Here is a 10439-nt window from a genome sequence, read left to right on the forward strand (position 1 = left end):
AGCTAGGAGTTTGAGACTACAGTGAGCTATGATCATGCCGCTGTGCTTCAGCCTGGGTGACAGAGTGAGACCCTGTCTCCATAAATAAATAATCATATGGAGCAGGTAGTACAGAAGGGTCAGTATCCACACCACCAAAAACTAACGACCAAAGCAATGTACTGACCTGCCCTGGGAAATTCATGGCAGGAGACGCCTTAGAACCAGAAGGTGGCCCCTGAATCGGCAGTCTTTATACTGCACTGTGCTGTCTCCCACCCTGCTGAGGTCATGAGAGACCTTTTCCTCACTCGATGCTCACAGCAACGCTACAGGACTGGTGTTAATATCTTCACTTTACAATAGAGGACACTGAGTCTTAGAAACGTTAAGTGCTTTGTTCGAAGTCACATAGGATTGGAACCAGATCTGTTGGACTTCAGAGGTCTTGTTCTTTCCATTAAAGCATGTGATATGAAATCTGAAAGACAGGCATTTGTGCTCTGAATCATCTATGCGGTGTCCATCTGGATGTTGGTGCCCTTTTTGGCCCCTCTACCCAGTGGCCTCTCCACTTACTTGTGGCTGCGCTTGTTCAGCTTTGTCACCATGGCAACCATTCCTCTGTCAGAAATGCCCTGTCTTCAGTCTTGACTGACTCTCCCTGAATGAAAAGATCCTTCCATTCATACGTAAAATACAGAATTTATTCAGAAAAACCAGTCAGTACAATGTGTACTACAGGATATCACACTCGGCTCACATCACACACATGGACTATATGACTTCACAATAAATTAGAGGGGAGGCAGCCGTTTACTCCCAGGAGGTCCTGCAGGCCCTTTCAGCAGATAGAGTTCAGTATCGATACGACAGTAGACTTTTTGACTATTTTCAAGTGGAATCAGACAGCCTGAGGCCAGCCAGTGGGACTGTCAGCTGCAAGGGGCCTTCCCCATCTCCTTCCCCTTCAAGGTGGGCCGTCTCCCACAGTAAACCGCACAGGGGATGTTCGTCACTGGATCGCTATACAGGTTCCTTGTCATCAGGCCGAGGACGTTACTTCATGATTCTTAGCAATCCAGGCTAGAAAGATGTCGAGCTCTCCTAGGGATTTCACGGCAGCAGAGCGGACCTCCAGCTGAAATCAGAGATCATTGTAAGAACCCACCTTTTTAGACCATGTAATGGTTTTCAAGTCACTTTCTTCACATGCTGGTCCCCACAAGGTTTTGTTTTTTGTCGCGAAATATATTTGCATAACATATAGACTCAGTATTATTTTCCTCGCAGGCAACCAATTTTTTTCCCCACAAACAAGCAAGTAAATCATGTCAGCTCCTTATAAACAAAACTTTCAAATTCTTCATTCTTTTCCCTCAGGTTTTTTTTTTTTTTTTTCCTCTGTTTTTCACAGGAAAAAAAATCTGCCTTACTGGCCAGTTCTGCCGATTTTCTTCTCCACATCAGCTTGCTTTAGTGCTTCTGTTATCCCAGAACATCTTCGTCCCTGTGGTGCTGGACAGCGGGTAGGGAGAGCATGTTGTCCCCATTTGACATATTAGAGCACTAAAGCCCCTAAGAGCAAGTGTCCTACCCAATGTCACACAGCCAGTTAGTAACAGAGTTGGAACTGAAACCCAAGTCTCCTGCCTTATTCCACCTCCTTCCCCAGCAGACTGAGTTCATGCTTTTAGCATGTCCTGCAGAGCCAGCCAGCGTGGGATTGAATCCTCCCTCTGCCATGCAATTGCAGTGTGAACTTAGTTTAGTTACTGCACCTGCTCGAGCCTCAGTTTCTTAATGTATCCAATGCAAATAATGCCTCATAGCATTGTTCCGAAGGACAAATGTGTAATACTTGTTGTGTGCCTAGAACAATACCTGGCTTATAGTAAGAACCATGTAATCCTTAGCTATTTCTATAACATTATCTTACAGAGGCTCTCCACAAAGAAGCAGAGCCCATAATAGGCTCCCCAACTCCTTGCTATTCAAAGCATTGGCATCATTTGACAGTATGATCTAAATGCAGAAACTCAGGCTCACCCCAGCCCTGCTGAGCCAGAATCTGCATTTTAACAAGATCTTCTGCTGATGCCCATGAAAAGCACTGCTTCTCCCTCTACATCCACGTGAGATGTGCATTTTACACCAACATTAACATGAAAAGTGCCGTGTCTTCATCACTACACACAATATGGGGGGGGGCGGCGCAGGTAGTGATCGCAGTGACAGCATGCAGGTAACACGTTTTATGCATGATAGCTCACATTTCATGGGGGATCTTTGCTCCCTCTGTGTCATCCCATCTTAAGCAGTGGGCGCTTTCCCCAAATCATACAGGTCAGGCTTGATATACGAGGGTATGAGAAAATGCTGGAGGAATGATGGAGATGGGGAGCCCAGGAGGTTAGCAAATGAGGTAAGATCAAAACTCTCTTTACAGACACAGAGAATTGAGGCCTGCCCACAATGACTGCTTATAGAGTGAATGTATGAATTTAAGTGGAGAGGAGGCTGAAGGACTGGCACCCTCCTGATCTACCTCTCATCTTCCATCTTCCCCATCCTCTTCCCAGATCTTACCTGATCATAGTTGTCGTGGATGACTCTGGTGACATTGGTAGCTTCCTGCCTGCAGTGACACTGCCTCTGTTCCTGCTGTGATAAAGTGGAGGAAGCTCCTATCAGAGGACATTTTCCACTCGGGCCCTCTCTTATTCCTACCTGCCCGCATGAGAAGTGACATTTCTCCTCCCTCCCACAGTGAGAGGCAGATGAGTAAACTCAGGTGGGAACAGCCATGGAAGAAGAGAGCTTGTTTGTAGAATCACCTGCATCTGCCCACGCCTTTTGTTTTTTCTGCATTTAGAGCCCATCGGACTGTCAGCACTAGCAAAGCAGGCACCATATCTGTCTTATCACCACTCTGAGTGCTGCCTCCCACAGGGTAGGCACTCAATGAACGTTTGTTAAATATTAATTAGATAATTAATATTTAACCAATTATTAATTAAATAACTGGTTAGATGAATTCGTTTGAGTCTATTATCATATTAATGCAAGTAGGGCAGGGACCGTCAACCCTTCTAACAATTTCAGAATCTGAGGCACAGAGAGGTGAAGTCACTTGACACAAAGTCTCACAGGAAATCATTAGCAGGAATGGGGCTAGAGCCCAGATTCTCTCCTGGTCTAAGTTTTTGTTGCTTTGTGTTGGTTTTGTTTCTGATGTTGGATTTGAATAGATTGCAATGAATTTCTAGGTGACCTTTAGGGATAGGCCATACCAAGGACCTACCCAGAAGTTTATTGATGTAAAGACACCAAAGGGCCAGAAATAAAGAAACCAGGGGTATGCTTATAGTAGAACTGGTGTCCCTGCCATGCCTCTTACTAAGGAATATGTTGACATAAGTCGGTCACCCCAGGAGGGTTATCTAGGAGGAGACCGTCTAAGGAGTTGTCAGCAGGCAGGGAGCCCTGGGGAAGCAATGGCCACTGGGAGAGGTTCTCAACAGTTCTCCATGTGGATGTGGGCAGAGAATTTCCTTTGACTCCAAGCACCATATCAGGAGGCCAATGGGGGCCAGCACATCCTGGCCTCTCCCGGGGCAGAAGGGGAGCAGATGCTGGAATCCTGACCCAGTGACTCACACATTGCCGCAGAGTTTTCTGCATGTAGAGGAAAGAGTTGGCAATGCTGCTGATTTTTCTCAAGATTTTGGGGTTTGGCTCCTGATGATCCTTGAACACCCTGTCCACATAGAACGCCAGGAGGTTCTTGGTCACGCAGCACACATCTAAGGGCTACAAACACAAATTAGAGAAACACTGGAGGCCTATTCTCTCATTATGTTAGAGACCAGGGCAGTCCATTTGAGTGGGGTCAGCAGCACATGAGAAAACTAAAAGTCATTTTGGAAAACTTCATAATGGTCTCAGAGTGTTCATCCTCTCTTATTCCCAGCAAAACTACTTATGACAAAAATGGTGAGAAGAGATTCCAGTTCTCCCCGTTCTTTTGTATGGCCGAGAAATACATTTACCAAGGATGGGGCCCAGAATCCATCATAGACTAATTCTCTCTACAGTATCCCTAGCGTGTCATCACTAACTTCCACTTAAATCTTTCCAGGAACCTGTTGCCTCCTTTTTAAAAGCACTGATGGCTGAGCAGCTTTTTGGAAAAGGACTTCCTTACATTACAGGGGCTGAAGTCGGCCTCTCTGTTACATCTTCTGTCTGGCAACACACAAGGGCTATTGCATGCCAGTCATCCTGCTAGGTATGCATTCCTCCAACTGTAATCACACTGCATTCACTCTGGCCACCTTACTCTGGGCCACGCTGCTTAGCTCTCCTCTAGTCTGTCCTTTTACAACCAGAAGGAGCACTGGAATGAGGCTGAGATTCGCAAGAAGGGAGACCGACAGCTGCAGAAATGGGCATATTTGGGTAGGTCTGCAGCCTGCAGAGTGCAGATGTCCCAAAAAGATAGTCTCTAAATTCCCAGGCACAGCCCAGAGAAGTTGGCTAGACAGTTTCCTTCTAGAAGTTTGCCTGCCATCTGCCCTGAGAGCCAGTTACTCTGCAGAAGATAAACTGTTCAGTCTAAGGAGGGAGTGTTTAACGGTGGGACAGCACATCTGTCTTCATTCAAGAAGCAAAGCCTCCTTGGCCCCAGTGGCAGCTTTTCCTAGATGGCAACACAAAAACCCTTCTCCTCCTTCACTTTTGCTGATTCCCTTAACCAGAAGGGCAAAATGTTACACTCCTCTGCCCTATCAAAGACTGTGGTACTGGAAAAAGGAACACTGCAGAAAAAAGGAAGGTGGGGCTGAGAAAGGAAGGGAGGGAGAGAGGAAGGGAGGGAGAGAGGAAGGGAAGGAAAGGGAAGGGAAGGGAAGGGAAGGGGAAGGGAAGGGAAGGGAAGGGAAGGATAAAGACCTGAATCCTTATTGACTCCTTTTCTTATTCCACATGAGCTACTTCCCAACCTTGAGAGGAGAAAGAATCTGAAGATGGGGGCATACACTTGGGAGTCTATTCCTAGCTCTGCCACTAACTCGTCATGCTCCCTCCCAAGGTCTCACTGTCCTCATTTGAAAATGATGGTTTTGGAATAGATGATCTTTTGGGTTCCTTCCAGTTGTCATATCTTATGTGTCTATAATACAGTTGGCTAGAATTTTATTTAGTAAGTGGCTACATCTCTTCACCACAAATAAATCACTGCTTAGAAGAATTATGAAGGGGTGTGTGTGTCTCTCTCTCACGTATGCAGAGAAACCTGAGAAAAAAGTAACTCAATACAAATATACCTCACACTCTGTCATATAAAATCCCCCCTAAAACTGGTCTGTCTAGAATACTTCCCAGGACTAGAGAAGCTCACTTTTAAAGGCATCTCTCATGGGCCTTTTTGTAAAATGAATGATCACCTGATAAGCCAGCTATTTTGTAACATACTCTCGTCACCTCCTGTCTAGATGGTTGGACCGATCTTCTCACTGGCTTTCCTGCCTCACGTTGTCCATTGTAAGAACAGCACCAGATTGTCTTCCTAAAACAATGTATGATCATATAACTTTGGGCTCAAAAATTTCAGTGACTCTTTATTGCTGCTATTATTTTCTTTTATTCTTTTATACCTCCATGGAGCCTTCCAAAATTACCCCTAAGCCACAGAAATCCTAATCCCCTCTGAGCACTGGGCGCCCCCAATCACTCTCTAGGAAGTGGCACTTCTTTGGGTGCTTCAAGGGGTTCCAAGTCCTTGGGACACTAGTGTGCCCTAACACACATTCTTTTATTCTTTATGGGCATCTCAATCTGGCGCCCAGGCTGGAGTGCAATGACACAATCATGGCTCACTGCAGCTTTCACCTCCCAGGCTCAAGCAATTCTCCCATCTCAGCCCCCCAAGTAGCTGGGACTACAGTTGCATGCCACTATGACCTGCTAATTGTTCTGTTTTGTTTTGTTTTGTTTTGTTTTGGAGACGAGGTCTTTCTATGTTGCCCAGGCTGGTTTCAAGCTCCTGACCTCAAGCAATCCTACCCGCCTCAGCCTCCCAAAATGCTGAAATTGTAGGCATAAACCACTGCACCCAGCCTATTGCCTGTATTATAAGCCTGAGGCTCAGCCTGGCTCCAGGGACCTTTATAAAATGACTCCAAGGTATTTTTTTGCCTCATCTCCCACCACTCACTTACATGTCCTTCGGGTCACAAACCTGGTCACCTCTCTGTCCAGCCTTCACTGATCTTACAGCCATTATCTTAACTTGCCCAAATACCTTCCTCCTTCTTATCCACTGATCTATAACCTCCTCAGGTTTTAAGTCACTGTTTTCTTAGCTACCTCCATGGGACCTTCCAAAATTAGCCCTAAGCCAGAGAAATCCTGTCCCCTCTGAGCACTGGGCACCCCCAATCACTCTCTAGGAAGTGGCACTTCTTTCATTCCTCCCAGGGGTTGCATGTCCCTGGGACACCAGCGTGCCCTAACACATCATCTGACAAAGAAGAAGCCTGATGCATTTAGAGAACATTGGAGATTAGGAAATAGAAGGTGACAATGTAGGGATTTCCTTCTCAGCCCAGAGCCATTTAGACATGAAGATAAAAATATTAGAAAAAGCAGACATAGGCCAATACCTTAATAATCTGCAGAGTCTCCAATGTGGACAGGATAGTGACATTTGGGAAGGTGTCCTTAGCTTGCTATGGAGGGAAACATAAGAACAGACATAAGCAATCAGTATCCTATGTTCTTCTGAGATGCAAAAGGCAATGAGAAAGAACTCATTTTCAAGCTAAGATGTAAGGGGAGGTATACCCCATCACCCACACCTTTACACCAACCCATACTCACGATGGCTCTTTTGATTTCTTGGAAACTGTCTTCTATATGGTCCATGTCTGTGGAAATCAGACATCTCCTGAGACCATGGTTGTCTACTGAGCACAACATCAGTATTGTACCCAGGAGCCAAAGGGAAACACACTGTAACTTCATGCCTGCACAAAGGAGAGGAAGTCAGCTGTCCAGCCAAGAGTGGAGGACAATGAAAGAGAAGACCCCTGATTGACGCCCCCTTCCAGCCCCAAAGGCAGGCCAGGTGGAATACAAGAAAACAAGACTAAATACTTCAGCCTTGAGGAGTTTCAGGGGTATGTGTCTCCTCTGGTTTTCTTGAGTCAACTGGATATGAGTTCTTCCCCACCCTTACACCATGCCCCCACCTCCACCCCAGAAAGTATGATACACCACTCTCTTAAGTCCCAGGAAGCATACTTGTGTGCATATCACTCTCCTATGACTCAACACAGCCTACTTTGTCAACAGGGGTGAAAAGCATTGTTTTTAATAAATTAAGTAGGAAAAGCAGGGTTGGTAAAATGCCCTAGGAATTGGGCAACAGATGTGAAAAACCATAAAAACACACTTGGTTTTTTATGTTTACCCCCAAAATAAGTAACACCCTTTTATTATAAACCTCAAGAGTGTATCTGCTTAAAATCATTTGTTTGAAGCCAGCTATGGAGATTTCATCTTCTGGAGAGGATGGGAAAGGGAGACACAAGGCATCTTCAAGAACTAATTAGCCACAACGAGGAGCTAGGGGAAGATGCCAATGGTAGAGGGCAGCTTGGCAACTTCCCGTCCGTCACCCGCTGAGCCAAAGGGTATAAGCAGCATGTTTGCAGCTAGCTGCTTCATAGCCAGGGCCAGGCCCTGAGAGGTTTGCCGCCTCTTCTCATTCTCTTACCCTTCTTGCCTCTGTCTTTCTTGCTGCCTCTTCATTTAACCACTTTCTATTGTGCCATATAATGCACACAGAGAAAAGTGCATAAAATATAATGGTACAGCTTATGGGGTTATCTCTGCTTTCACCCACATTTCCCAAGCTTATAAATAGAGCTTAGCCTTAACGCATGTCTTATGACAACACATGTGACGAGAGCAGCCCTCTGCTATGCACTTTGCATGATGCCCACTGAGATCTCCCATTTACAGCTGTGTGTGCCAAGGTAAGTGTATCATGTGTGGCCATGGAGGAGAGGAGGGCATCAGACCCAGGGAGCCAGCTGCGGGGACTGCAGAGCTATAGTTAGAGCTGCTGTAACTCATACATGTGAGTGTGAACCCCAGCTGCCCCCACTCCCTATGCCTTCCTCAGGATTCCCAGCTCCTTCTCTGGAAAGTCAGGAAACAGGAAATCCTGTTTAGAAACCATTTTTGCCTTGTCTCTCCGTAACTGGGCATCATTCCCAGGAAATAGACAGGTGTATGCTGAGACCTTACCACGTGGCAGGCATTAGGCCAAAGAGCTCCCTTCCTCTTTTATCAACCTTTCTTTCTGGCTAAACAAAGATGGGCCCCATTGCCAGGGAAGTTTGTAGAGAGTCCCCCAGAGCTCTGTCCCCTCGGAAGGCTACTGGGGTGCTTCTAGAAAGCCAAGAAAGAGAGTGCAGTTTTTCTTCTGACAAGACAACTCTCAGAAGCAGTGGGATACTGCCTGCTCATCCCATGCTAGGAGACTTGCGCATTTTATGGAGGAGAAAGATGCCTCCCTTAGCTTGGTGAGGCAATGCCAGACATCTTGGCTATTTCAGATAGTAGTAGTAGGTAACATTTATCCTGCGTGCCATGTGCATTGGGCACTGTCCCAAGAATTTTACGTAATTTTCTCATTTAATGCTCACAACCACCCTGTGAGGTAGGCTCTTTTTCTGTTCCCATTTTACCAAGAAAATGAAGTAACTTGCCCAGGCCAGGGTTTGAGGGAAGGCGGGCCAGTCCCTGAGCTGGCTCTCTTTACTGCTACTCCACCCCACTAACAACACTGTTTCCCTCTGGCATCACAGCCTGGAATCCCAGTAGCTCCCCTGACACCAGACAGACAGGAACCCATTTATGAACCGGTGGTGCTCCTTACATTTAAAAAGACATTTAACGTTGCGAAGGATTAAACAATGATAACACATTACAAAGTGCCCAACACAGTTCTTGGAACAAAAAAGCAATAGTAAAGACATTAGATTCCTTACCTTTCCTTCCTTCCCTCCTTCTTTCCCACCCTCTATCTCTTCTCATTGAAACTAAGATACTAGAAAATTCACCTCTTCTATAGAGTATCTCTTCCCGTTCTATCAAATGCCCAGCATCTGGAACATCATAGCCACACACAATGGTAACAGGTCACCTCCCTGCGGCCATGAAGGAGGAGAGCTAGCATGGCGGTGCATATGAGCTCCTGACGATGGACAGCATGAGCCTCACCTCTCACTTGGTGCTTGCGGGCTGCTCCTTGTGTCTCCTCTCAGTGCTCTCTGCCATTTGGAAAGGGCTGGTCATTTTTATTCAGGTGGATAAGAGGAAATGCTGTCAAGGTTTGCTGGGTGGATCCACCTTGGGGAGATTGTTTTTTCCCTTGTTTTCTTAGTATTGTATTTCCTTAATTGTTTTCTTTCTTCTTTAAGATATAGCTGATTAATCATTATTATGAAATGCCTTTCTTCTGGGTCTTGACATGCAGCTTCTAGGAAAAATAAACTCCCCATTTCCATGCAAATGAGAATTTTTTGCAATTCTGTGTCCATCAGAAAAATCCAAGTTAGGTCACTTTCCTGAGAGCTGTGGCACGTTACCAACTGTACCCTGCAGGCCAACTCATGAAAGCACTCTCAGTCAGCCACACCCTGCAGCAGCGAACCTGTGAGGCTCTGCAGGTGCCTCTGGCTCCAGCATGATCCAGCTCTCCAATGCCTCCGGCAGCTATGAGTGTCTGCCATGTGCCAGGTGCTAGCTAACTGCTTTACCTGCATTATTTTGTTGAACTTCAGGAGGAACAGTTTTTCCCCTCATAAAGCAAGGATTTCTTTGCACATCATCTCTTTCACCTTCGTCTTGTCCCCTGGAGAGTTCTCTCATTCTTGATTAATGCAGAGAGAGAGAAAATGAGACTGGAAAGAAGAGAGGTTTAAGAGAAGCCAGTGGCAGAGCCAGGACCTGAAATCCTTATTCTTGGGCTAGAAGACTCTCTATCTAAATTACCTTTTTACATAAACTTTTTACCATGAAGTTCTCTAGGGATCAGGGTTTGGGGCAATGAAAAGACAGGGTGTAAACAGTTTATTCCCATTAAATAAAATTTCCAGGAGGTGATTGGTTTGGACTGAGTTACTGCACAAGGCCAATAGGCCAAACCGAAATGGAATCACTCATGCTGAATGAAGTTCCACACCACCAAGCTGAAAGTAAATTGTTTATCTAACCTTCTGAGAAATCAGGAGAGAGAAAGATAATAGCCAAATCCTCAAGCGAGCCAGTTTTAACCAGCATATAAGGAAGTCTCCTCTGCTCTAACCTTTACAAGGAAAGTAGCTTTAAATGACCAATCTGCTTTTTGTTCTCTGTTTCTGCTTCCTGCAGCCCTTGTCTGCCTA

The 10439-nt window shown here is 45.7% G+C and overlaps 1 protein-coding gene across 2 annotated transcripts; it reads right to left on the reverse strand.

Moving 5' to 3' along the window:
* Positions 1–665: 665 nt before the first annotated feature.
* On the reverse strand, positions 666–9312 carry IL19 (interleukin 19). Of its 2 annotated transcripts, XM_050782147.1 has the most exons (6): positions 9274–9312; positions 6862–7007; positions 6645–6710; positions 3640–3792; positions 2569–2643; positions 666–1120 (listed from the first exon to the last, which is right to left on the reverse strand). In XM_050782147.1, exons 2-6 carry the CDS (start codon positions 7003–7005, stop codon positions 1025–1027), a joined length of 534 nt encoding a protein of 177 aa, XP_050638104.1. In that variant the 5' UTR covers positions 7006–7007; positions 9274–9312; the 3' UTR covers positions 666–1024. The 2 variants fall into 2 exon arrangements, with proteins under 2 accessions (XP_050638104.1, XP_050638103.1); XM_050782146.1 differs by lacking the exons at positions 666–1120; positions 2569–2643; positions 9274–9312 and having other exon boundaries at positions 3030–3792; positions 6862–7005.
* Positions 9313–10439: the final 1127 nt, after the last annotated feature.

Source organism: Macaca thibetana, chromosome 1 (assembly GCF_024542745.1).
Source record: "Macaca thibetana thibetana isolate TM-01 chromosome 1, ASM2454274v1, whole genome shotgun sequence".
In the NCBI taxonomy this organism is placed as follows: domain Eukaryota; kingdom Metazoa; phylum Chordata; class Mammalia; order Primates; family Cercopithecidae; genus Macaca; species Macaca thibetana.

Excerpts from the sequence above, each read along its gene's own strand:
- IL19 (XM_050782146.1), bottom strand. The coding sequence starts at position 7,005 with ATGAAGTTACAGTGTGTTTCCCTTTGGCTCCTGGGTACAATACTGATG. Across the intron at positions 6,711-6,861 it reads AAGAAATCAAAAGAGCCATC|CAAGCTAAGGACACCTTCCC; the intron begins GTGAGTATGGGT and ends TTCCCTCCATAG. Across the intron at positions 3,793-6,644 it reads AGACTCTGCAGATTATTAAG|CCCTTAGATGTGTGCTGCGT; the intron begins GTATTGGCCTAT and ends TTGTGTTTGTAG.